This window comes from Myotis davidii, unplaced genomic scaffold (genome assembly GCF_000327345.1).
Source record: "Myotis davidii unplaced genomic scaffold, ASM32734v1 scaffold233, whole genome shotgun sequence".
Taxonomy (NCBI): domain Eukaryota; kingdom Metazoa; phylum Chordata; class Mammalia; order Chiroptera; family Vespertilionidae; genus Myotis; species Myotis davidii.
In genome coordinates, this window is record NW_006285917.1 from 1,827,081 (window position 1) to 1,854,167 (window position 27,087).

Below are 27,087 nucleotides of genomic sequence, written 5' to 3' on the forward strand. Positions count from 1 at the left end.
ATAGTATCCTCTGATGTACCAGGCAAGCTGCCCGCAATAACAATGAGACAGTTAGTCTGTCATAATGTGCTCTTAGTAAAGCCTTGCTGGCCCCTGAGGTCTCATGGTGAGTGGGTGTGGAGGAAAATCTCTCTAAAGTTATCTTGAACACATGCCCTGAAGCTCCTGGCTCTCTGTGACTCTCAATGTCCTGGGTGTGCCTCCCGCTTTCCTCCTCAGATGGGGAGTTCTCTGTGAACAGAGAACCTTCTCCATGTTCTCACCCCCATCCTCCCATTCAATACTGTATAGGTAATTGGGAAGGATGTGAGTTGGAATTCTCTATTTGGTCACAATGCAATATTCCCTAGGAAATGCAACGCTATTACTGAGTAGTGTCTGCACAGCAAAGTCAATGCAGAATCCCAGTGGCTGGTGCAGAGTGAGAAGGCAGATCAATCCGGTTATAATAAATTCCTGATGACGACAAATCAGGTCACTTCTCCAGCATTCTTACTAATTCCCACCAGAGCTGAGCATTCGTTTGGTGATCTGGGTGGTTTTGGCTCTGTTGAATCATGCAGGGAGCTGGCTGGGGGCGGCGGGGGGGGGGGGAGCCCCATGGATCAGGGTGGGGAATGGTAGAGAATTCTGCCATTGGGGCAGTGTGCTCACTGTCCAGAGATAAGGAGGGTTTGATTCAGCAGGGGACTCCAGGGTCTCCTTTCCCGAAACTTCACTTCCTCTGGGGAGGAGCAAGAAGATGCCAAGTTTGCCCAGCACATCTCCTTCACCTTGTGCTCTCCCACCAGGATCTTGCTCTGCCCACCCACTGACTCTGCGCCCTAAGGTCTCCAGGGACTGCATCAAGCTCCACACTGTGGCCTATTTTTGTTATTTTCTTAATCCTCTGAAGCTCTGCCAATGTTGTTCAGCCCTTTCCTCCTTATTTTCTTGTGCCTCTATTGCCTGGCCTGCTCAGGTACTTCTGTGGTCTTCTCTTCTTCTGTCTACCATTAAATGTTCGAGTTCTGCAACATTGAAAAAAATGTCCAAAAAAGTCATGGTTTTTGGACTATAATAGACATACAGAAAAGAGCACAGACCTCATGTGTTCAGCTTGATGACTTTTCATAAACTGAACCCACCCACATAACCAGCACCCTGAGCAAGAAACAAATATTCTCATGATCCAGGCTCCCCTACCCTGGCTCCCTTCCAACCACTCCCCAAACCCACCTCACCCTAGGAAACTGCCATTCTAACAGCAAAGGTAAGTTTTACATGATTTTGTACTTTATACACATAAGATTATACAGTTTGTATTTGTACTATTTTTTCTTAATACAATATAGCAAGCTTGGTCCAAAACCAGTTGTGCAGGTGTACACCATTCATTCTCATTAGTCTGCTATCGTGTGACTAAGCCCCAGTTTATTTACATATTCTAATACTGATGTACAGACATGGTTGATTCCTGTTTTCAGCTATTATGAACAATGCTGCATTGAATAATCTAGCACATGTCTGGTGAACACGGGCATGCACTCATTGCTTTGTGTCTACCTAGGAATGGGATTGCTATGTCCATAGCCTTTGGGTATGTTCAGCTATAGTAGATGTTCCAAACAGCTTGCCAAGGCCATCATCTTACAGTGTAGGAATGTTCTGATCGCTTCACATTCTTGTTAACACTTGGTATTTTCTTTCTTTTGTATTTTAGCCTTTTTGGAGTGGGTACTATTATATATCTTTGTGGTTTTAATTTGCATGTTCCATAGTGGCTAATGATGTTGAGCTCCTTTCATATATTTATTGACCATTTGAATATCCTCTTTTGTGCCTATCTTATGCCCATTTTTTTAAATTGGGTGGGTTTTCTATATTTTTCTTGCTATTTTACAGATTTAAAAAATATATTTTTATCGATTTCAGAGAGGGAGAGAGAGATAGAACATCAATGATGAGAAAGAATCATAGATCTGCTGCCTCCCACATGCTCCTCCTCCCCCCACCCACTGGGAATCAAGCCTGCAAACCGGGCATGTGTCCTTGACCAGAATAAAGCCTGAGACCCTTCAGTCCGCAGGCCAACACTCTATCCACTGAGCCAAACCAGCCAGAGGTTTAATATGTGTTTTATAGATATGAGTTCTTTGTTGATATATGAATATTTTCTCCCACTCTGTGGGTTACCTTTTCACTCTTTTTTTGTTTGTTTGTTCATCCTCATTTGAAGATATTTTTTCCCACTGATTTTTAGAGAGAGTGGAAAGGAGGGGGAGAGACACTCAGAGAGAAACATTGATGGGAGAGAGACAAATCGATTGGTTGCCTCCCACACATGCCCTGACCAGGGCCAGGGATTGAGCTTGCAACCAAGGTAGGTGCCCTTAACTAGAATTGAACCTGTGACTCTTCAGTCTGTGAGCTGATGCTCTATCCATTGAGTCAAACTTGCTAGGGTGCCTTTTTACTCTCTAGTGGAGCTTTTAGATAAATGGAGTTACTTAATTTTACTTAGTCAAATTAACCAGATTCTTTTTCTTTTGTTTGGTACTTTTTGTGTCTTGTACTCTGCTCTATACTTTAATGTTATGAAGACATTCTCTGATGTCTGCTAAAGGGTTTACTGTTTATCTTTCACATTTAGATCTGCAGTTGACTTATGTGTATGGTGTTTTTCCACATGGATCTCAAATTGGGGATTCTATAACACTGTGGTTATTAAAAGAGAGATGGCCAGCTGGTTGCTTAATCTTGGTCATGAGCACATAGGTGTTTGTTATGTTATTTTATGTATAGATGAAATATTCTATAATGAAAAATAACATAAAAACTATTTAAGCATTGATGTTCCCTTGGGTTCCTTCTTTGATCTATTGTTCTTTTCATGCTACGAATTATTCCTGGGTGAGTTTGCCTACTTCCATTCTATTCATTTAGCACTAATTCAGTCCATGTATCAATAGCCTGCTGACTACAGAGATGAATATAAGATGGCTGTCCCCTTAAGGGACTTATGGTCTGGTATATATAGGGACCAATAAATATAGCAAAGTTCCTAGGAATAGCTATTCCAAAGAACAGCTTAGAGCTCGTATTATCTTTTTTTTAAAAAATATATTTTATTGATTTTTTACAGAGAGGAAGGGAGAGAGATAGAGAGTTAGAAACATCGATGAGAGAGAAACATCGATCAGCTGCCTCTTGCACATCTCCTACTGGGGATGTGCCCGCAACCCAGATACATGCCCTTGACCGGAATCGAACCTGGGACCTTTCAGTCCTCAGGCCAACGCTCTATCCACTGAGCCAAACTGGTCTTGGCGGAGCTCGTATTATCTTTAATGTGAATATTCTGTCCTAGCTGTCTCCTCTTCCTGTCCTTTCCCTTTTTTTTGCTTTCTTTTTTCCTGTCCCCTTTTAAAAATAAACCTACGTGAGGTATAATTTGCATGCAATAACAATGCACCCATTTTCAGAGTACATTTCAATGAATTCTGACAAATGTATGCATTCTTATAATTGCAACCACTTTCAAAATACAGGGTATCTTCCAGAATGCTCTCCCACACCCCTTTGCAGTCAATCACCCACCAGCCCTGAGGCCCAGGCTGGGGCTTGCTTCCTGTCACTTTTGCCTCTTGTAGAATTTCACATAGATGGAATTTCACACAGAATATATTATTTTTGTATCAAGCTTCTTTCACTCATCACCATGTTTCTGAGATCCACCAGTTACATGCATTGCAAATATTTTGCCTCTGGGACTAGATAAAACTCTACATCTGGTTTGAAGACAAGACTAGTGACTCTTATTGTTCCCCCAGTCTTTCACAAAAATGTGGAATTTTTCTCTTTAAATTAAGTTACTTACATTATAGGAATTAGTTCATCTGAATTAATTATAGGAATTCGTTCATCTGAATTAAAATGTAGCTTTAAAAAATACAGATACCTGGGCCACATTCCCTAACATTCTGATTCAGGAGGTCAAGAGTGGACCTTGAGGATATGAAGTTTCCTCAAAAAATTAAAAATGAACTGCCTTTTGACACAGTGGTCCCTCATCTGGGAATATAGCCTAAGAATCCCAACACATCAATCAGAAAGAATATATGTATCCCTATGTTCATACTGGTATTGTTTACAATAACCAAGATCTGGAAGCAGCCCAAGTGCCCATTGGTAGATGAGTGGATAAAAAAGCTGTGGTACATTTACACATGGAATACTAACTGGAATGGAATATTACAAGGCTGTAAAAAAAGAAAGAACTCTTATCTGTTGCAACAGCATGGATGGACCTGGAGATTATTATGCTAAGCAAAATAAGCCAGTCAGAGAAAGACAAATACCATGTTATCTCACTTTTATGTGAAATCTAATGAATAAAATAAACTGATGAACAAAATAGAACCAGAGGCATGGATCCATGAAACAGAGGTCAGAGGGGAGGGGAGTGGGGTACTGGATGAAAGATGGTGAAGAGATTACCTCCAAAATATATATGCTTAACTCATGGACACAGATAACAGTGTGATGAAGGCCAGAGGAGAAGGAGCAGGGCCTGGGTGGAGGTGGATAAAGGGGAGAAGAATGGGGGATGTCTGCAAGTGTAAACAATAAAAAAGAAAATACTACAATAATTAATGAATAATAATAATACAAGAATTTAAAAAAGCTGCCCAGTGGTCCCGATGTGCAGCTAACATGGAGTCCCAATTCTGCAGCATAGCACAGAGAGAACATCATAATCAGTTTCAACCTACACCTTCAGTTCCTTTCCCATCACCTGTCCTCCTCTTCCTTGCCCCCTAGTCTGCAGGCATGTGGGATCTCTCACAAACACCCACCCCCTCATCCATATTTGAAGTGTTTTCCTCTCCACCCAGTGGGCCCACTCCTACTCATCTCTCAAAACCCCACTCAAAATTACTTCCTTTATGATGCTTTCAATAGCTGTTCTTCTTCTTATGACCATAGGACTTTGTTTGATCTGCTCTCAAAAACACTGACTTGAATGGGATGTAAGAAGTTGTGCACATGGCTAACTCCTCCCAACAACTGTGAGCTCCTCCAGACCATGGACTCTGTCTTGTGTATTATCGTGTTTCTATTGGCTAGCCCGGTGCCTGACACAAGTTGGTGCTTAACAAAAGATTGCATGGATGTTTGGAGAGATGACTGAATAAATTGTGGTCCATGCTGTGTCCGTTGGGAGAATGAAGTCCCAGGAGAAACAAGGGCTGAACACTCCTGCCTGAGTTCTCTGAACACTGTGGTTGACCCTCACTCCCTGCTCTATTTTTCATGCCTTTTGGCAAAAAACAGTCATTGGTTAGGTTGGGGCAGCATCTACCTTCTGGCTGCACTAGATCTTAAACCAGTTCATGCTTAATGCTCTTGTCATTTTCATTTGCGGTCACAGGTTGTGTGAAGTATTTTGCCTATGAGTCATAAGAGGGTGTGTGTCTCTGTGTGGAGTGTTTTCCCATTTGTTTGTTGGCTTAGACAAGTGAAAGGGTTTTAAAAAGTTGACACTCCACAAATGTCAGATATGATTAAATGTTGGCACCTATGCTTGTGAGGCTGTGGCTTGGCTTTTTGGGGGAACCAAGAATTTCCCAAGTTTACAAGGCAGGCTGGGTGCTGATGCATGGAGGGCTGTCCCAGGCCTGAGGCCTGCTCTCCAAGGGTTTCCACACTGGTTGAAGTGAAGAAAGACATTCCTATTTGACTAATGGGCATGGTAGAGGCAATGGGTGTCCCAGAAGTTGTAGGACAGAAGAGCTCAAAGGGCCAGGATGGTCACATAAGCATCATGGTAGGGCTGGGCTGCTAGCTGGTTCCTAAATGATGGTTGGTTTGGGGTGTAAGGAAAAGGGGGAGAAGGGTTTTAAGTCAGAGGACTCTTCCTGATCATTAGGACAGAGGGAGAGCCAGTCAGAGAGGTCAGTGCAATGCCCAGCACAGATTGGTGCTCAGGAAGTGGTGGCTGGGGGATAGAAAGGGGGAGGAAGGAGTAGCTTCGTAGTAGGGCCTCATTTACAGGCTGGGAGGCGGCAAAGGTCATGAGCAATGAACTGCTTAGTGTCATGGTTGTTCGTAGCTCTGTGTCTCCTCAGCTTGTAAAATCAAACCCACGACCCTGACAGGAAAGCAGTGAGATGGTGCAGCACAAACTCTTCTGTCTGCTCGAGAAATAGTGCAAAGTACTCTCCTGAGGACCATGGTTGGACAGGTGAGGGTCCTATTTGTGCCTCTTCCTCCTATTCAGCATTCTGTTTTCAACTGCCATTTCCCAAACATGATCCAATTGGAGTCAATTGTTCCGAGTCAGGGCTCTGGAGAGGAACAAGCATGGGATCCTCTGTGGGGCCACACAGGGGGCCTTTTCCAGATGCCTGGGTCTTGCATATCTGCCCCACAAGCTTGGGCTCCTGATTGGGGGCAGAACTGAGTCAGGGGACCTGACCTGGCTTTTACGTGAGTGCCAGGATCTGATGAATGTCAAGCTGGCCCTGGACATTGAGCTTACCACCTACCAAACCCTACTAGAGGATGAGGGGTGCAGGTTAGTGGGAGTCCCTCTGGTTCCCAGGAGGCCCAGATACCTGATGGCTTTCCTGCCTGAGCCTGCTGCCAGACACTGTGTGTGTGCATGTGAGTGCTGCTGGAGGTGGTGGTAGCCCTTGGCAGGCCCAGCTCCTCATTGTAAGGGCTTCAAGATGCTGCTAGACATCCAGGAAAGTTGTTTTCTGTGCAATAATGACCCCTTCAGAATCTTATCTTGGATAGATTTCCCTACCTTCATGCCTTATGTTTTAGCTGTAAAACATGTCTGCAAAGAGAAGTCATAGGCATAAATATTATTCTCAGGTCACTTCTTTTTTTTTCATTGAAATAAAAAACTTTATTTGATAAAGATGATTCACCCCTAGAATTGTACAGTAGTTGCTTCATGCTAGATAATGCCAGTCCTCTGTAATACTCTGAGAATTGCATCATTAGCTGTTGTTTTCCTTCATTGCTATTTTGAATCTTAAAGGGCAGAGGAGGAGGGTACTCAGACAAACACGAGACAAAATGCAATCCAAGGAAGTCTGACCGAGTTATTACCAATAGTTATAAATGCAGTCTGACTGAACTATCCAGCTACGTAGCCCAGGCATAGCTGCGGGTATTGCTCCAGGGTTGGTGAGAGGTTGTTTTTACAGGTCAGTGAAAGATCTACACTAGATGAGAAGTCACAGTTTTAAGGATGCACGTTTTATAAATAGTTACTGCAAACACTAGAAATACACATTAGACAGAGTCCCCTCAAAAGTCGGGCACAGTTAAAACAAAAAGAAAGAGGAGGTAACGTGAATCTCAAAGTCCACAGGAATTTTGCCTAAAGAATTCAAACACCTCCAAGGAGTCACTTCCCTTGGGGGGAGGAAAGGTGTCTCCAGGACCCTGCGGGTTGCCCAAACTGGACTTGCTGGCTTTCCGACAGCACCTGCCTCTTCCACAGCGCAGCAGGTGACACTCTTCATCTGTCATCATCATCCCAGTTGGTGTGGGTCTCTAGCAGATAACAGAACTCCTGAGTAAGCCAGGTCCTTGTTTAACATGCTCTGGAGATACCAAATCTGCAGTGACTTTGACAATGGAATTGCTGTTGTGAAAAATGCCATGTCTCAGGAACTAACAACCCAGCCTTGAACTCCATGCTCTTGATGAAGACACTTCCTTGTTGATCAGGATAAATGCCAGCTCTGATCATCCTATTCGTGATTACCAGGCCACTTCTTTATTATTGGTTTGATTGTAGGTTTCTGAAGAGTGGGTTCCTGTAGGCTGGCACTTGAGTATAGGCTCTGGCACATGTGGGTTTAAGTAATGTTTGTTGAATGAAGAGGATCCTGACCAGTGAGGAGAGGTTGGGTTGACCCAGAAATAATCTTCTGGAGGAGTGTTAGGGGAAAAGAATAATCATGTAAGTCCAACCTTACCCAACAGAAAGAGGGATATGTGTCATGATTATTTGAACACCTATCCAGTGTATTTCTTTTTTAAAAATTATTATTATTATTTTGTTAGTCCTCACCTGAGGATATGTTTTTATTGATTTTTATTGATGTGAGAAACAGCCATCGGTTGCCTCCCCTACATGCCCTGATATGGGATGGAACCTGAAACCGAGGCATGTGCTGTGACTGGAATTGAACCTGCAACCTTTTGGTGTAGGAAGAAGCTCCAACCAACTGAGCCACCTGGCCAGGGCTCAGGTGAAGTAGGAAAGAATTGGGGACCAAGGCTTTCACTGCTGTTGACCTAATCAAGGTGATTTAGGGAGAGGGAGGACCTGGTGCAGATTGCTAACCCTGAGGTCTGGTTTTCCATCAGGATGTCTGGGAATGCCAGAGTTCTGTGAGCCTCTGTGAGTACCGGGCTCTTTCTCTGGGAAGGAGTTGCTCCTCGTGGAATAATGTGGGTCACTGTTGGTGTTAGATCAGACACCTGCAAGCTGGGAGGAGCTGTTGAGTAGTGTCCAGAGTGTAACTCAGTGGCTCTGGGTCCCAAAGGACCAACCTCCCTCCCCCTCTTGAGGCCTGCTCTACCTACCCTCTGTGGAATCTCAGTGGGCAGTGCCCAGGGATGGTAGGGAGCAGAGGGGGGAGGCTCCCCGGAATGGGTGGGGATGGGCCCTCCTGGGCAGACCTCCCACGGGTTCCCTGAACTCAAATACTCTTTGCAGAGGTGGTCCGCAACACCAAGGTGGCGGAGGCAGCAGCACCCTGGGAGGAGGAGCTGGGGACCGAGGAAGTCTGGGCAGCAGGGCCTTGGGCAGTGGGGGCCACAGTGGCCGGGTCAGCCGCAGGGTGGAAGCTCCGTGGGGAGCAGTGGCTTCTCCAGTTCCGGGGGCTCATGCGCTGTCAGCTGGTACAGCAGCAGCAGCAACTCGGTCAGGGTCTGGTCAAGGTCTCACAAAACTCCTCCCAGAGCCAGCGATCCCACACAAATTTTGAATGTGGCGCCCACGGTGTCTCCAGGCCTCCAGTCCCCTTCCCTGCCTGCACACCCAGCTCTGTGCGCTATTCCACAGACCCATGGGACCCATTTCCCAACCCTTCTGACCTGGGCCCCGAACCCCACCTTCACAGAAGGCTCGGCACAACCCAAAGGTTGAAATCCACCTACCCCGACACAGTCAGGAGCTTGGCCCTGTCACCACCCAACCACATGCCCCACTCACTTATGGGAAAACCTCAGGTCTCCCTGGCTACCACCTTTTGCTTGTGCTTTGATTTCCCACTAGCACTACTTGCCCCTTCTTGGCTTCAAGAAAAGAATTCTCTGTTCTATATCTTCAGTAAATGGCATTGTGTTTCAAACGCAGTGGTAGAATTTTCATTCTGGATCCCAAGGTCATTGGGCCTGACTCCACCACCAGTCCCTATCATACACAGCTCTGGCCTGAGGCTGGATGGCACCCGGGGGAGGAAGTTCTGAGTTCCCAGGCAGGAGGGGAAGGGCTTTTTCATCCCCTGGACATTGTGAATGGCATAGCTCAACTTCCTTGATAGGTAAGATTTTCAATTCATAAACATTTCATTATAGTTGAAAGAAGTTGTAGGGTTTTTTTTTGTATTTTTTTTGCTTTTTAGTAATTCTAAGTATTTCTAAAATTGTCCATTAACTTCAGTAATCATAATAAAATGAGTTGCTGCTAGGCAAATATTTTCAAAAGAAATGATAAAAATTCAAAAATCATTTTATAGCAAAAATGTTTTTAGCAGAGGGTATATTTGAATATGTTTGATATGATGTGGGATGGTGCCTTCAAATAGGAAGATTTATGAGAGCTGACAGGAAACTTAGGATGGCCCATGACGGGTCACTCCCACCCCTACCTGGGACACAGCACAGAATCAAGGCAGAGCCAGAAGGACTGGATAGAGCATGGGTTCAGAGCAGGGCCAGGAGGCCCCTCTCAACCAGGGACACACAGATTGGGGAAGCAAAATAAAAGGTGGAGGAACATATGAGTACGTGCATGAGTACCTTCTTTACATAGCATGGCCCTCATTAGCATCAAAGACTGACAAAGGATGTCAGATAAACAGAGAGGACACACCTGGTGATCACATAAACACATAGCTGAGAGATAGCCAAATGCTCACCCCCTAGAAAAACACGACATACAATTGCAGCTTCCACAGAGAATGTTCTAGTTCTAGAGCAGGGGTGGGGAAACTTTGTTTTTGTGGCTATTTGTGTATTTATAACATCATTCTCAGGCCATACAAAATTATTTTAAAAATTTGCCAACTGTATTTGGTCAAACATTTAATTGACTCATTCCTAATGCCTTGTGGCGCCAGACCAAATGATTTCTTGGGCCTTATACGGCCTCCCAATGCCTTGTGGGGCCAGACCAAATTTCTTGGGCCTTATACGGCCCGCTTGCTGGATGTTCCCCACCCCTGCTCTAGAGTGAAAAGCTTAGCTGGAATAGTCTAATTCAGAGAGAGGCGAGCCTGGGGCTGTACGCTGCAGCCTGTACTGCATTGGGGCTACAGCCTGGCCTATCAGAAGCAAACCCACTGTTTTGTACACATCCCCCTTGGGCAGTGGAGGGCCTTTAGCCTAGTGAGATGCTTTTGATTGGTTTCAAACTTATCAAGACATTGCCGTGTTCTTTTGAGTAGATGATTATGAAAAAGCCTTTCTGCATCTTTTGTGTGACTTACAGTATCGTACAGGGCCATGTTTTCCTGCTCACAATCAATGACTTACTGATTTGTTAAGGAAAGTTGGGTGAAAAATACAGTTTGGTTAATGGAAACTGGCATATATTGTGCAGCAATATAATAGTCACTCAAACTGATGCTCTCTTGTGATTTGCCTGGCACTGTGCTAGCAGCTTTTTGTTCATCAGCTCTTTTAATTTTAACATAGGTAGGCAGTGTAGTTGCCTCCGTTTTACAACTGAGTCACAGAGAGATCCATGACCTTTAGGGTCACACGACTAGTAAGTGGTAGAGCCAGGATTCACACTCCAGCAGCCTCACTCCAAAGCCTCCCTAAACTGCCTCAGAAAGCAGGAAGTGACACAGTGTATAAATGGCTTTGGAACAAGGCTGCCTGGGTATAATTCCGGCCTGCCTCTTACAAGCTGTACAATTGTCAGCAAACTGCTTGACAGCCCCCACCTGTCTTACCTCCCCACCCCCAAATCTCATCAGTAAAATGAGGTTGTGTGAGTTGAATGATGTCAGCTGTTTAACTTCTGGCAGATTGTAAGAGCTCAATAAGGGTCATTACTATTTATGGCCAACATTTCAGGAAACTACCTATTCTTTAAATGGGGGGCGTAATAATAAATTGTTAATGCCTCATTTGTAAAGTGGAGGTGTAGCATTTGAATCTCTCCCACCATGGGCAGGGTGAGACTTGATCTGAATATTTCTCACAGGTCTTATTTCTCCCACATCCCCCTCCCCACACTATTAATTTCCAATTCTGGTCCCCACCCCCCCACATATAGCCTTGTAACCTTGAATTTGTCCTGTCTTCCTTTTTGATCCAAGATAAAAGATGACCCCTGTCCCCTGCTGGGGCCTTGCACTTTCTCTTGGAATTCAATCCAAGTCTACCTGCAGTCTTATTTTCCTTTGGATCCTTACCTGCGCAGCTGCTCCCCTTGCCTCAGAGACTAGAGCAAGCTACCTGCTCCATAAGTGTTTGTATAAATAGTCATGACTTCCAGTATGTTGGATGGAAGAGCCTAATATACCTGGAACAATATTATCCCTGGACCTTGGCCATGAGAACATGCAGGGCTGCTCTGACACCTTGCGAGGCCTTCTCGCCCAAGAGCACTTATTAGATTTAATGTCTGATCCTTAGTTTCCAGGTGGATACTAGAATTTTAGTCAAAAGGATATCCAAGGTGTGGGCCTGGCTGGTTTGGGGCCTGAGGAGGAGCTCAAAGGCTTAGTTGTTGCATCAAACACCCACCCTATCCCAGAAATGAGAAGGATTTACCAGGGTGTTCCTGTGTGCCCAGCACCTTCCTACCCTGCAGGCAGGGCATGTTAGGAATTATAGGGGGTGCTCCCCATACACCATCTCTCCCAAGCTGCAGGAGCACAGAGGTTCCACATTGTAAGAGCTCAATAAGGGTCATTACTATTTATGGCCAACATTTCATAGGCCCCACTGTGTTTTGGATTGGGAGGGAGGATACCTAACTAGTCCTAGCTGCTCCACCTTGGCCACGTCCTTTCCTCTTATTTATTTCCTTTTCATAAAATGAAGGTGTCAGGCAGATGGTCTCTGTCACTTGTCCAGGTCTGACACTCTTCTGTGGGGAGAACAGTGGTCTAAAGGTGTGGGAAGCAGGGCTAGGAGCTTCCATTCAGTTCTAGGAGGCTGCTCTCCCTGATCCCTGTCACATTACTGCCTTCCTCTGATGCCCAGGGGTCCAAAGCTCCCATTTCAAGGAGATTAAAGGCCCCCATACCTACCAGGGCTGCAGCTCTTCCCTCCTCCCCAGGCAGGGGCTGGTGAATGAAATTCTTGTTCTCCTTCTTGTTCTCTGCCCAAGGGGCCCTGCCTCGGCCCCACACCCCTGCCACACTTCTGTGCTGCCCACTGATATCCTCCTCCAGACCTGGGTGATGCAGGGTGAGATGGGGAGCAGGGGCTGACCCTGCCAGTCACACCAGCAACTCCTCTCCAACCCTGCCTCCCACCACTGTGATCTGGTGGCTGATAACTGCCCTGGGCCTCACCCTCTTGGCAGCTCTGGTTTCAGGACCTGGGAGACAAGCAGGGCAAGCTGGAGCCCTCAATTGACCTCCCCTTTTCTTTTAAAGGAGAGCAAGTGGGGAGAGATGTGGAGAGGAGAAAAGGGTCACCTCTCTCTCCATAGACCCACCTCTTCTGTAATACACGTGGGTTCTAGAGGAGGGGTGCCTGGGATCAGATCTCATTCCACCACTTTCATCTGTGTGTTCTTTTTTTAATAATATATTTTTATTGATTTCAGAGAGGAAGGGAGAGAGAGAGAGATATATATAAACATCAATGATGAGAGAGAATCTTGATTGGCTGCCTCCTGCACACAACCCCCTCCCCCCCAACCCCCCCACTGGGGATTGAGCACACAACCCCAGCATGTGCCCTGACCAGGAATTGAACCGTGACTTCGTGGTTTATAGGTCGATAATCAACCACTGAGCCATGCTGGCCGGGCATCTGTGTGTTCTTCAACAAATTACTTTATTTTTCCAAGTCTCTTTCAGTCATTTGTAAGATGAGGATAATAATAAGAATACCTTCCTTATAATTCTGGTTTTTAGATTGAATGAGACTGTTCGTGTAGAGCAAGTGCAGTGCACAGCTCACTGAAAGCACTCAGAAGAGGCTAGCTTTTATTATGATGATAATTATTATTCTTTTGTCCTCAGACCCAATGGAAACTCAAGAGGCCATTTCATTCATCCTTCTACCTCCTCCAGGCCACTAGTGTTCAAACATGTCTGCCCATTAAAATCATCTGCCACCTTTCAAAAATCCCAAAGCTCAGACTATGCCCCAGACCAGTCTCTAGGGGTAGGCCTTGCAGCTGTGGTATTGAAGCTCGCTAGGTGATTCCAACGTGTTACATGTTAGAAACCATTGCACTGAGCTGTCCAATCACTAGAAGGGTTTCCTTTAGGGATAGAATTTTGTCCTAGAAACCTCATCCACTATCTAATATTGACTTGGGTTAAGTACCTCTTTGGGGGATAAGGAATAGTTATCACCCTACACCAAAGGCTCAGTTGGTAGAATTTGCTGGGCACCCCTCAACCCTTAAGGGAATGAAAGCAGTCCCCCCTCCCCAGGCACCCAGATGACAGGAGAATTGGCATTGGATGGTGGCAGCAGATCACAGTCAGAGACCAAAGAGATTTTCTAAATTCTGCTGCCTGAGGCTTCTTCTTTTATTTTATCACTATTTAATCAGTCCCCACATTTAGCATGAGAGCAAATAGAAAACTGGGTGAACTTCCTATTTATTTAGTTGGCAGTAGAGACATATGTGAAGGGGTGATTATTTGTATTCTTCATGACAGGGGTTGAAAGTGAGTGATACAAAAAAGTGTTGCAGCGGATGGGAGGGAGGTGTGCTCACATGGTCTAGACAGAGTCTTCAGGGAGAGCTGCGGGAGGTGGACGGGGAAGGAACCTCACTTGCCTGACCTTTGTATTTATCTTTCATATTTGATCTCAGCTACTCATTCTAGTCACCACGTGAAGCTGGTATTATTATCCTTATGTTATCGGCCAGGCAACTCAGGCTCAGGGAGTTAAGCATCTGTCTAAGCCAATGGGTCAGGAAGGGGCAGAGTCAGGATTCAAACCAGGTTTCCAAAGCTGAACTAAGGATCTTTCATCACCCTCTGTTTGCTCTGCCTCTTCTCTCAACTCTGCCTGGCTCAGAATCTTTGACTTCAGGCAACTCTCTTACATGGGCCCATCCCAATCCCTCGTTCTACTTACCTTCCCTTCCTCTCTCTTTACTGGTTTTCTCCTTTTGTCTCCTGTACCTGGGAGTTTCCCTCTCCTACTAGAAGCTCCCTGAAAGGGTTGGGGTCAGGACTAGGGCTGTGCAGATCTGAGGTGCCAGGACTGAGTAGCAACTATCTTGACTATCCTGGTTTAAGTACTGAAATTTCAGGCAAAGTGAGACAGTTGGTCATCCTACCAGGATCTAAATGTAGCTGTATTCATGATTGTTTAGTGTTCTGTGCTTTTTCACATGCTTTACAGCATTGACTCCTTGAGAAATAGATGCTCTAATTTCTTTAACTATCTGAGGCTCTGAAGTAGGCGACTTGCCCATGATCACATGTGGGTAGAAGTAGGGCTGGTAGCTGAAACCAGCTCTTGTGACAGTAAATTTCAGGTTCACTCTCCTGGAGATGGTCCACTAAACAGTTACTGAGCAGATAGGAAGGTGTGGAGGCTCGAGGCTGCCCACAGAGCCCTTCCCAGCCCTAGGATGCCTTCTCCTCACCACTGCTCCCCCACATCTCTCTTGTTCTCTCTCCGCACCCATCTTTTCCCATCTCCATAGTTGTTGGCAGCTGTGATTTCAGCCCCAACTTTTGCAAAAATATTTACTTATTGCTCAAATATAAAGGCAACGGACATTTAAAATATTAGGAAAAAATCCTTCTATAATCTTTAATAAATCAATTTACTTTCTATTTTACTTTTAAAGCCTGGCTTATTTGTATTATTAATTTTTATGAGTTCATTGTATATTTAGCTTTATTTAACATTGTATCACAAGCATTTCCAATGCTGCTATATGGTTTCCATGGTGATGATTTTATTTTACTTATGTATTTATTTTTCAATATACTTTACTTTTTCTTTTTCAGTGAATTTATTTGGGTGACATTAATTAACAAAAATTATATAGGTTTCAGGTGTACAATTGATATTGTGTGTTCACCATCCCAAGTTCCAGGATGATAATTTAAAATAATTGTATCCAAGTGAGCAAGCGATCGTTTTTCTGAATGTGGACATTTAGGGCTCCCCCCCCCCAAAGATTATGTGTTATTTATCATCATCATGATTAAGTTTCTGATGATAGTTACCATCTGTTTGAGTCCAAAGCACAAGCACACATTTTCACTGGCTGAAACGCATGATTCTTGAATGAACTTCACCCTCTGCTTGCTGTCTGGGTTAGTGCTTCCAAGAAGATGGGACACACACCAGCCCTGGTCCGGGGAACTTTGTTACTGGTTTGAGAGGAGATAAACACAGAATTTGAGAATAAGTATTTAGGAATTTAATATTTTTTTCCTTTTTACAGTAGAATAACTTTATGTCTGTTGAATCTAAAATAAAAAATTGGGGCTTGTATTTTGTATACTTAAAAAAAATCTCCTTTTAAAGATAGTTTGTTTTTGTTCTGTTTTAAAAAAGCTTTGGGAATGAAAAGAAAAAGAGATTTGGGGATAGTTTGTCTTTTGATCTAGAAGACACTATTAGATCCTGGTAGATGTTTAGTAAATCTACAATCACAGGCCTTTAGTGCTACGGGATCTCATCTATTTGTATTTGAGGAGCCTGAGGTATAGAGAGAAGCAGTAATGCATCCAGCACAATGTGGGCAGTCCTGGACAGGGTCCCCTGGCTTTCACTTGCACTCAGTGACCACACTACCATGTTTTCATATGATTAAAATGTGAGGTGTACATGGTGATGATAACAATGGGAAGCAAAAGCAGGGGGTAGGGACAAAAATTTTGTTCCATCATAACTCCACCCTTGTTCCAGCTCTGGTCCCTAGGCATCTAGACAAGCCCTAGCTTTGCCTCAGATCTCCCTGGCACCCCTCCCCCCCCAAACAAACATCTCAATGGTGGAGTTTCTTAGGAAGACATGAACTAATAATTTGGGGGAAACTTGTAGAGGAGTTTCCAGCAACTTGATCGTGAGAGATTACTGCAGTCCGATCTCAAATGGCAAGAGATGAATGATAAATGATCAAGTTGGGGAAGTTTGTCTACAGCAATTTCTGCAACTCATAGGTATGAGGTTTGAAACAGATGGTGCTGGCAGGCAAACTGAACATAAATATTCTCCTCCCAGGATTTGAAAAGTGCCCCACCCAGTCCATGCCTGTGTGTATATATAGAGAGTGAGCCAGGTCTCTTGTAAAGGAGTTACACTCCTTTCCACCCTGGTCTCTGCCTCCTTCCAGCTGGGCCTTTGCTCTTGTCTGCTTGCCTGGATGCTCCAGCAACCATGAGCCGCCAGTTTAGCTCTCAGTCGGCGTTTAGCTCAAGGAGCAAGCGAGTTTACAGCCTTGGTTCTTCTGCAGGCTCTGGTGGTGGCAGGTTGGCTGTGGGCTCTGTGTGTCAGGCCCGAGGGAGGTGTGGCGGTGGTGGTGGGTATGGAAGCTATGGAGGGGGATTTGGCTCTCAGAGCCTCTACAATCTGGGTGGCAGTAAAAGCATCTCGGTTAACCTAGTGGAGAGAAGCTCCAGTGGTTTCCGCCAGGGTGGGGGAGTGGGCGGGGGATTTGCAGGAGCCAGGACCTTTGGCGGTGGTGGCTCTGGAGGTGGTGGTTTGGGAGGTGGCGCTTTTGGTGGTTTTGGGGGTCGTGGCTCTGGAGGTGGTGGCTTTGGGGGTGGTGGTTTTGGAGGTAGCAATTTTAGGCTTGGGGGCTTTGGTGTCTCTTGTCCCCTGGGGGGCATCCAACCGGTGAGCATTAACCAGAGCCTGCTACAGCCTCTTGACCTGGAAGTGGACCCTGAAATTCATAGGGTCAAGACCCAGGAGCGGGAGCAGATCAAGGTTCTCAACAACAAGTTTGCCTCCTTCATTGACAAGGTGAGTGTCTCAGGGGCAGGCAGAGCCTCTGGGCCCCGACCATATGACTGAGAGGGCCTTGTGCCCTGCTGTCCCTCACCTCATTGTGCTGTTTTGGTTTGGTGGTGACAACCGCTTCCAGATGTGTATGCCCCGGGACCTTAAGAAAGCAGGTACCTCATTTAGGTCTCAGTTTGACTTAATGAGGGAATTTGTCTCTATCTTTCTTTTTGGCAGAAAAGCAGATAAGAGGTGTGCAAATTCCCAATAGACAAAATACATGGTATAGCAATCGCATTCCCATTCATGATTATTCACTATACATCCATCCATCCATGCATCCATCCATCCATCCATCCATTCATCCATCTATTCATCCAGCCCATAAACATTTACAAAGCATCTATTATATCCCAGACAATGTGCCACAGCGTGACTCCTTGTCCTCAAGGAGCCATGACAGAGCCTAGGTGAATGCCCTGGCAGGTATCACTGGGGGCTAAAGTCAACAGGATACTAAATAGAATTCTGTCTGAGTTCCTCATTTTAGGCCATCAAGGGCCAAGAATGAGCCAGATGAAGCTTTTGAAGACCTCCCCTTCCCCAGTTTCCTGATTGAACCCATGGGGAACACCTTGCTCCAGCATTTCCGTTTGTCTAGAGGTGGAGGCATGGTGGCTACTGTCGGATCCCCAGAAGGTTTTTTGCCCTTGTGGTTGTAGTGGAAAGCACCCTGGAGCACAAAAGATTCTGGATTCTTAGGGTCTTTCCTTCAGTCCCCACAGGAGTTCTGTGTTGAGGCCAGAGCTTGACCTGTGATCTGACAGCAGAAGTGCCATGGCCAAGGTCCAGTTTTGGGTTGCATACCTGGCCTCTAATATCTGGGTAAATGCTGGGGGTGGGACAGAGTGTGTGAGCCAGGGGAGGTGGGGTAAGAGTGTTGAGGCCTAGAGATAGCCTCAACAGAGTGCCATCAAAGTACTTTTGGCTACTTCTGATCACCTTGGATGGGAAATTTGGTTGAATATCATCATATCTCAGGCATAGGCAGGGACTGGGAGCGCTTGACTGGAGCAAGGAGGTGACAAGTGAAGGAGACACTACTGGGAGGTCAAGGCTAGACCAAGGGAGGGGCAGGAACAAGAGCAGGTTGGGGAAGAGGGTCAATGAAATGACCATGGGCTGCTGGCAGCTGACCTCCTGAGACTCATTTAATTGTGGTTCCTGCCATTAATAGGACATCTGTTTAGTTTTGCAGTGTGGGACTGTGCCCAGAGGCCAAGATTCAGGAAAGTATGGCTTCTTGTTCTTCCCCAAGGGCATGGCCTATGATGACCATGAAGAGAGAGTTCTCACCCAGGAAGGCTCTGACCTGGCAGGAAGGGAGAAGGCTTCTACTGCAGTGACTTCTGACACTAGTTTCCTGCTTTTACCCTTAACCCTTTCCAGCCTATTCTTTTTTTAAAAAATACATTTTAATTATTTTAGAGCAGAAGGGAGAGGGAGAAAGAGATAGAAACATGAATGATGAGAGAGAATCATTGATTGGCTGCCTCCTGCACCCTGCCCACTGGGGATCGAGCCCTCAACTCAGGCATGTGCCCTGACAGAATTAAATGCTGACCTCCTGGTTCATGGGTTAACACTCAACCACTGAGCCATGCCAGCTGGGCAATCCAGTATATTCTTAGCACCACAGGGGACCTATTCTTAAAAATATCACACCACCCCTCCACTTAAATCCTCTATTGGCTTCTTACCTCATTTAGAATAAAAGCCAAGATCCTAGAAGATCCTGTATAATCTGGCCCTCCAACCCATAGCTGCTGCTAACCTCTGGCTTGCATTTGTGAAAATTAGGCAACTTTGCCACCACCAAATGGAATAGCTTTCAAGCTGCAAGGTTTAGTAACAGAGTGAGGCCTGGAATTTAGCTCCCAGGGTGCAAACTCACTGTCTGCAGTGGCCCTGACCCTCTTCCCTGCCTCTTCTCCAGCTTTCCTCTTGCTTACCAGCACACTATTGCTTCTTGCAGTCTCCAGTGCCCCAAGCATGGTCCTACCTCAGGGCCTTTCCCCTTGCCATTTTCTCTGCTTGGAATTCTTTCCACCACCTCCACCCTCACCTCCTTCAGGTTTTAGCTCAGATGCCACTGTTTCAGTGAGGCCTTCCCTGATCTCCCTATTTAAAATAGCACCCTCATCCCAGCATCCCTATCCACCATCCCTGTAGTCCCTGCAGTCATTTGGCACACTGTTTATTTTGCATTTCTTTACACTTGTCTCTCTGAATAGAATGTAAACTCCTAGAAAACAGGGGTTTTGTCTGTTTTGTTTATTATTGAATCTCCAGAATCCAGAATAGTGCCTGGTACATGATAATTGCTCAATAAATCTGTGCTGAATGAAAAATGGAGTCAGCCCTTCATGTGTCAGGCTTGTCTATCAGAGAGTAGGAATAGAGACAAAGGGTTTTTTTGTTTGTTTGTTGTGTTTTTTTTTGCTAATGACTGAAAGGGGCCTCAGGAAGAAAAGGGGGAGCAATCCAGTTCTCTTTATTCAGCTGACCTTGAATCTTCTATGCTAGGCAGTTCCAAAGTCCTTAGCATTTCATTAGCCTGTGATACTTATAAACCGTTTTCTCTGTGTTGGGCACTGTGTGTCCATGGTCTCAGCACCTGTGTCCACTGGAGAACAAAGCAAACCTGGGCTTGCCTTCCTGGGACTCAAGGCTAGCAGAGAGGGCCGTGTCAACTCAACGCCAAAAGACTGCAGATCATGATAGATGTCATGGGGGAGAAACAGGCTGATGAGGGGGAAAGCAGAGAGGAGAGAGACCACTTTAGTTGGGACCTAAAGGGTGAATAGGAGTCAGCCAGGCAAAGAGTTGGGGAGATCTGGGCTGCTGAGGCACCAGGAGGTCTCTGTGGCTGGGGTACCATGAACAGGAGGGAGAGGGGCATGAGAGGTTGAGTGGGATGTGCTTTTTCCAGTAAGAAGGTTAGCTCAGCATGATGCTAAATTTTATCTGTGTTAGCTGAGCTTTCCCTCAGTATTGCTGATGGGGGACACAGCCAGGAGTGTTTTGGGGAGCCTGGGGAAAATTCACAATGGCTTTCATTGATTTTTCTAGTTAAATTCCATTAAAATTGCACTCCCTGAAGTCAGCCTCTGCCTTTGCAGTTTGTGTGGCCTAACGAGAACCACAGTTTCTTTGACCCAGGGAGCCCCGGGCTAATCCCAAAGCACTCAGGGTTGTCTGACTGCACCCTCGTTGTTTGATGTGGAGATTCCCTGTTGGACCACAGGATTCTTTCTTTTGGTCCTCACAATACAACATGGGGCTATGAACAAGTGTTCAGTAGATTTCTCCACCCCCTGGGAGTGCCGCCCGGGTGAAAATAGGCCAGGTGGCAGAAATTTCTCACGTGTTTCGAGCTGTGCTGACAAACCTGTGAGAGCTAGTTTGCCTTATCTTTTGCTTTCATAAGTCAAAAATAAATGAGCCACGAGAAACAGTGTTCTCTGTGCACATTTTCCGGCCTAGAGTCAGAACCCAAAGGGTTAACAAGGGCTGGACCCTCTGATGGGCAGCCTCCGGGTGGGGGATGCTGGGCACCCTCCTTAGTGCAATATTGTGTGGGGGGTCTTCAGGGTTCTGACAGCACAAGCAATGGGATCCAGGAGAGAGAGTGTGTGTGTGCTCACCTGATCAAAGCATAGTGGCACCCATGGTCTTCACCTAGGACATGGGACGGGAGGCTCCAGCTGTAGGCAGCAGGCTGAGTTAAGGTGAGGGTTGATTGTTATCATGCAAAGGATGGCCCATGTACTTGGTCTGTACAGCCAGCCAGCTCTCTGGACCCTATACCTGGCCTTACCGTTCACAGTTTTGGGAAGAGGTGCTGAGAGTATTGGACAATGTCCACTTTTGATTCTCTGTGTGAATGAAGGAAATAGCAATCTGGGTGGTTTCCAAACACTAGACAGCCCCCAAGTCCTGACTTTGGGGCTCTGGAATGCATTTCACAACATGAAAAAAAATGAGAACATTTACTTGTACATTCTGTCCGGGTTATGAAAGCATTTCAATGAGGTGACCTTCCTGAAAACCATACCAGCAGATAGCGGAGGTGGTGGGGACACCTAGGCATGTTGGCTTAGGAATCGGGTAATATTCTAAACCAAATTTTTCCTTCCCTCTTCTTTTTCCCTTTCTCTCAGTCACTTAAAGCGTCAACCACAAAGATTAATGCTCCTGGGATGTGCCATTGTTTCAGGTGCCAGATCACTATTTCCTTGTGTTGGTACAGATCAACTGAGTGGGACAGTGACTGCTGTAAATGGAGGTAGTTAAAGGAAATAAGGGCTCAGTTGGAGGGATTTACCTTTAACACCAGAGTTAGCTTATAGTCCATTTTAGGCTCATTGGTTTTACAGCCATGGGCCAACCATCAGCAACCACACTGTGCTCATGTGTCCTGGTCCCAAAGAAAGGGAAGCTCTCTATCCCTGGAGGGGCCATCCTGATTCTCCGAGCTCTGGGCATGCTGTGAGTCTGCCCAGCCTCCTCTCCATGGGGGTGTTTCTCACACCCGCGACCTGGGGTGAACTTGGAGCTCTCTTGTTTTAGGTGCGATTCCTGGAGCAGCAGAATCAGGTGCTACAAACAAAATGGGAGCTGCTGCAGCAGTTAAACACGTCGACTCAGCCCTTCAGCCTGGAGCCTGCCTTGGAGAACTACATCAGCGAGCTGCGGAGGCAGGTGGACTTCCTCAATGCAGAGCAGATGCGCAAGAACTCGGAGGCCATGAACATGCAGGATGAGGTGGAGACCTACAAGAACAAGTGAGGCGCTAGGCGGGCAGAGCGCTCAGGGGGAAGCACGGCAGGGAGATGATTCATGGGGCAACACATTCTGCTTCAGTGTTACTGTGGAAGGGGTGGGAGCAGGGCCACTCTGCACAGCCACACAGGCTCTGCATTGCACAGCTGCATATGGTAGCCTTGGCACTGCCAGTCAGCCCTCAATTGTATTGCGTGGGGATGGGGAAGACTAGCTCCATGGATGTTGGAGCCCGATAAGCCTTAGTTCTGGTGTGGGCTTTGCCACTTCCTGGCTGCCTGCAAGCTCATCTATCCATACCTGTAGTTTTCACATTAGTAAAGTGGGGATAGTAAGTACCCTCCTTGTTAGATTGTTGTGAGGGATAGATAGTGGCTCTCAAACTTTAGTGTGCATCAGCTTGTTAAAATCAGATCCATCAGGTAGGTCTGGAATGGGGCTGAAGTGTTTGATTCCTAATATTTCCAAGGGATGATGATGCTGAGAGACTGGAGGCCACACTTTAAGATCTACTAGTTTGGATGAAGTTATTCTTAACAAGTTCATAGGATGTCCTTGCACCTACTGAGTATGCAGTTAGCATTAGTTATTATTAATACTAATGGTAGGGGTGACAGGACTTGTCTAATTCTACATCAGCTGCTCCTGCACCCTGCAGATAACTGAGAGGCCTTACCCTCCCATGCTGGGGTGCAGGGTGCTGCTCTTAGCATCACCGTGACATGCTTACTGCATGGGGCCAATAGAGCATCAAGTGTGTGTGAATTGAAAAGGGAGAAATGAACCCATTCCCACTGAAGGGGGCCAGGGGTGGGAGTCAGAATCATAGGTGAAATCTTTTTCTCTTTAAAAATTTAGTAAAATTGGTTACTTTAAGTTCCCAATTAAAAAATGATTGAGATTGACAAGCTTACAAATAAAATGTGGACATGCTGGGAGTGTTCTATGTGGCTCTGGGTTTTCCACCTTAGGTCATTGTTCCCTTTGTTAACCTGGAGAGCCAGGGGCTGGCTCCAGCTGCTTGCCAGTGAGAGTTGCAGGCCCTGGAGGGGAAAGTCAGAGTCCAGGACAGTACAAATTTAAGGAATTCCGAACCTCTCCCTGCAAGGAGAACCCTCAAGGAGCCATCAGCCCCTGCAGGCTGTCTGTGTTTTTTACCTCCCCCTCCACAGATACGAAGAAGAAATCAACAGGAGGACCAACAATGAGAATGACTTTGTCATCCTAAAGAAGGTGAGGGATGGGAGTGCCCAGAGGGGGGACTGAAGGCCCAGGAGGCTGAGCAGGGTGAAGAATTCCTGTGGATGCTGTATGACCAAAGGATGGACAGGGTGACCTTGGGGTTCAGCTTGTTGCCCAAATGCTGGGGCCCTTACACTGAAGGGCCAAGTCTGAAAGTGATGCTAATATGGATCTTTAGAAATCCTTGGGTTTTTAATCTCTCCAGAGTCCAGAAAGTGAAATTAAATGAACTGACAGCTTGAGTGTTAGTTATGTATGGCCCTGGGACCTGTGGAGGGACCTAGGGTGTTGTGTGTGACTGAGCAAGATGAAGAGCTTGGTGTCACACTTCCTTCTGGACAGGAAAGCCAGAGTTTGCAGGTCCCTTATTTGAGTGGAGTGAGGACATTTGTAGGCAAGGAAATATACCCAGAGAAACTCTGCCACTTGCCCAGGCTACCCAACCAGGTGGTGGCAGGCAACATCTGGGCAAAAAGTCAGACTGTTTTTGCTTGCTGTTCAGGATGTGGATGCTGCTTATATAAACAAAGTAGACCTACAGTCCAAGGTGGACCTTCTGGTTGCAGAGGCCAATTTCCTGAAACATATATTCGAAGTGGTGAGTTCATAAGAAACCTTTGTCTTTTCTCACATCTTACAAGACGTATGGGTTGTAAAGTGGAGAGGCCCGAAACCAAACATTGTCCACTAGGGAACAGTTACCTCAACTCCTTAAACCTAGTGTTCTGGATTCCTGGGTGGGTGCCCTGGAGATGGGAGGCAGGGAGAGCCCTGAGGAAGGAAAAGGTGAAGTTGGCACTACTTCTGTCTGGGAAATAAGGTTAACACCTGGGATGGTCAGGGGCAAAACCCACAATAATCTTTATCAGTCCTGGAAGTCAATGGGGCTGTTAAAGAACTCCATAGGAGAGGACATGTGGACTTTAAAGGGAATGAAGATGAAGACAGCAGTGGTGAAGGATAATATACTCTCACCACCCTTGGTCCCACGGTCACCCATGTCTAACTTGGGGGCACTGCTCTGGGCCCGATGCTGGCATATTTCCATTATACAAATCAGACAACTGAGGCACTGAGAGAGTAAATCACCTGCTTGGTTACCCAGCTAGTCATGGTAGAGTCCAGACTCAAAGTTAGTGTGAGTGGCTGCACAAGTGGAGTTCTTTCTACTGCCTCTGAGAGTCCCAGTGCTTTCATGGAGCAAGTCTGCCTGTCAGAGGGCCCAACTCACGGTGATGGCCAAGCCAGAGTAAGGCAAAGATACAGGGCACAGGAGTGGCATGATGGGCAGGTGGCAACTGCAAGCCTCTGAGTTCAGGCCCTTTCTTCTCCCTGGTCTGGGTGCCTTTATGTTTAGTAAGGTACTTTTCAGTGCACAACAATTTAAAGAACTTCCCCCCGAATGTCCCATCTGGCCCAGGCTTCTGGCTTTCCCAAAAAGCCTTGAGGGGGCAGAAAAGGGAAAATGAGGCCCCAGGCTGACAACAGAAGGAGTCAGCCTGTGGTCCATGCCTTCAGGAGCTGTCCCAGATGCAGACCTACATCAGTGAAACCAATGTCATTGTGTCCATGGACAATAACCGCTCCCTGGATCTGGACAGCATCATCGAAGCCGTGCAGATCCAGTACGAGATGATCGCACAGAAGAGCAAGGAGGAGGCTGAGGCGCTGTATCAGACCAAGGTGAGCCCTGCTGCCCCACTACTGGGCTCGGGACTAAAAACTAAACATACCTCCCGGAACCTGTATTGTCTTTCTCTTATTTCTAATGTCAAACATGTTTGTTATAGAAAACTTAAAAATTACAGATAAAGATTACTCATCTCCCTCTAGCACTATTAATATGTCAGTATATTTTCTACCAGTTCTTTGTAGCTAATATTTATTGAAAACTCATGTGTGCCAGACACTGCACTATGTACTTTGTATATGTTATTTCATTTATTCCTTACAACAACCCCATGAAGTGTGGGTTTTATTATCCCTATTTTACATATAATAGAATAGGAGATTTACCTAATTTCTCTAAAGTCTGTGGCTGATAAGTGGCAGAGACAGGACTTAATTAAACTCAGTCAGATATGCTTTATAACAGCCCATGCTCTCAGTCATTATGATATTTTATTTTTTCATAATGAGGTCTTTTAAAATATAGTTTTGTGCTTTTCTCTCTTGCTCATCACTTTGCATGCCTTTCGGTGATATTACATATTCTACATCATCTTTAATAGCAGTGTGGTATCCATGTTAAGAATAGACCTTCCCTTTCAGATAAACATCTCTGTATTTAAGTCTTTGGGCACATCTTTGGTTACTTCCTTAACATAAACATGACCTGGGCCTTTCTGGAGGGTGAAGACTCTGTAGGTAAGGGTCAAAGGCTAGTCACTAAATTCTAAACAACTGGCACTTGAAATCCGCTTTATGGATGGATTACCTGTGGCCAACTCCAATCTCACTGATCTCTGTCCCACTTCCTGCAGGCAGATATTCTGACTGGCATGAATTTCAGCAACAGACTGGGGAGATAGCCAACAGTGAAAACATCAGAATGTAGAGATTCCCTTGAGTCAATCCTCCTCATTGCTTCCTTCACAGTCATGGCCTGTGGGTAGAGTTCCTATTGTTGGGACCATGTAGACATGGAAAAAGAGATAGGGAGGAAAATCAAATAAACATGGAGCATGCCGAGGGCCCCTGAGGAAATGAGGGCCTGGCTGCTAGGGAAGTCATTCTGGAAAAGGGTAGGAAGAAATATGGCAGGGTAGAAAAAGTGACGTGGGTTCCAGTGTGGGTAAGGACCAGTGCAAAGCTTAGATGTGGGAAAAAGGAGGTAAAAAGGGTATCAGGAACTATCATTGCCTGTCTGGGATGTAGGGCTGGCCCAGACACTGGTGGGAATGAGGGAGGCTTGGTGTGTGTGTGTGTGTGTGTGTGTGTGTGTGTGTGATCTGGGAACTTTTTCAGGGGAGAGCATATTTGGGTAGGGGCTGGGAAGGCAGATCCACTCTCCCCTGGAGGGACTCATGGTAAGCAGCAGGCTGAGTGTGATGCCGCCTTTGACCCTCAGTACCAGGAGCTCCAGTTGACAGCGGGAAGACATGGAGACGATCTGAAGAACAGCAGGATGGAGATTGCAGACCTCAACCGCACCATCCAGCGGCTGCAAGCTGAGATCAGCAGCCTCAAGAAGCAGGTGAGATGGGAGTTCAGGGTTGGCTGACCAGACATGCCACTTCCTATGATGCCCTACTGATGAGGCTTCTGAAATTCAACCTTTGCTTGCTTCATCTCTGTGACCATCTCCTGAGCAGAATGATCAGATGCGCTCGCTCATTTCGGATGCAGAGGAGAAAGGAGATCAGGCCCTCCAGGACGCAGCGCAGAAGCTGCAGGGCATGGAGGAGGCCCTGCAGCAGGCGAAGGAGCACATGGCCCGGCTGCTACGTGACTACCAGGCACTGCTAGGAGCCAAGCTGTCCTTGGATGTGGAGATAGCCACCTACCGCAGGCTGCTGGAGTGCGAGGAGAGCAGGTGGGCCATCTTTTGGGGCCAAAGCATAGGTTGCACTGCTGGAGTAGTGGGACTGACTATTTGGAGAGAAGACCATCCCAGCTTTTCTGGAAAGGTTGGTAGCC

The 27,087-nt window shown here is 46.2% G+C and overlaps 1 protein-coding gene across 1 annotated transcript in view; it reads left to right on the plus strand.

Annotated features, from left to right (window-relative positions):
* The window catches only part of LOC102759726 (keratin, type II cytoskeletal 3), a 56,379-nt gene that overhangs the window by 26,881 nt on the left and 2,411 nt on the right, over positions 1-27,087 (plus strand). The window contains exons 11-18 of the mRNA XM_015559607.1: positions 8,941-8,946; positions 17,050-17,382; positions 21,994-22,208; positions 23,379-23,439; positions 23,951-24,046; positions 24,967-25,131; positions 26,519-26,644; positions 26,763-26,983. Of these exons, the coding sequence (XP_015415093.1) occupies positions 8,941-8,946; positions 17,050-17,382; positions 21,994-22,208; positions 23,379-23,439; positions 23,951-24,046; positions 24,967-25,131; positions 26,519-26,644; positions 26,763-26,983 (1,223 nt within the window). The remainder of the gene's footprint in view (positions 1-8,940; positions 8,947-17,049; positions 17,383-21,993; positions 22,209-23,378; positions 23,440-23,950; positions 24,047-24,966; positions 25,132-26,518; positions 26,645-26,762; positions 26,984-27,087) is intronic.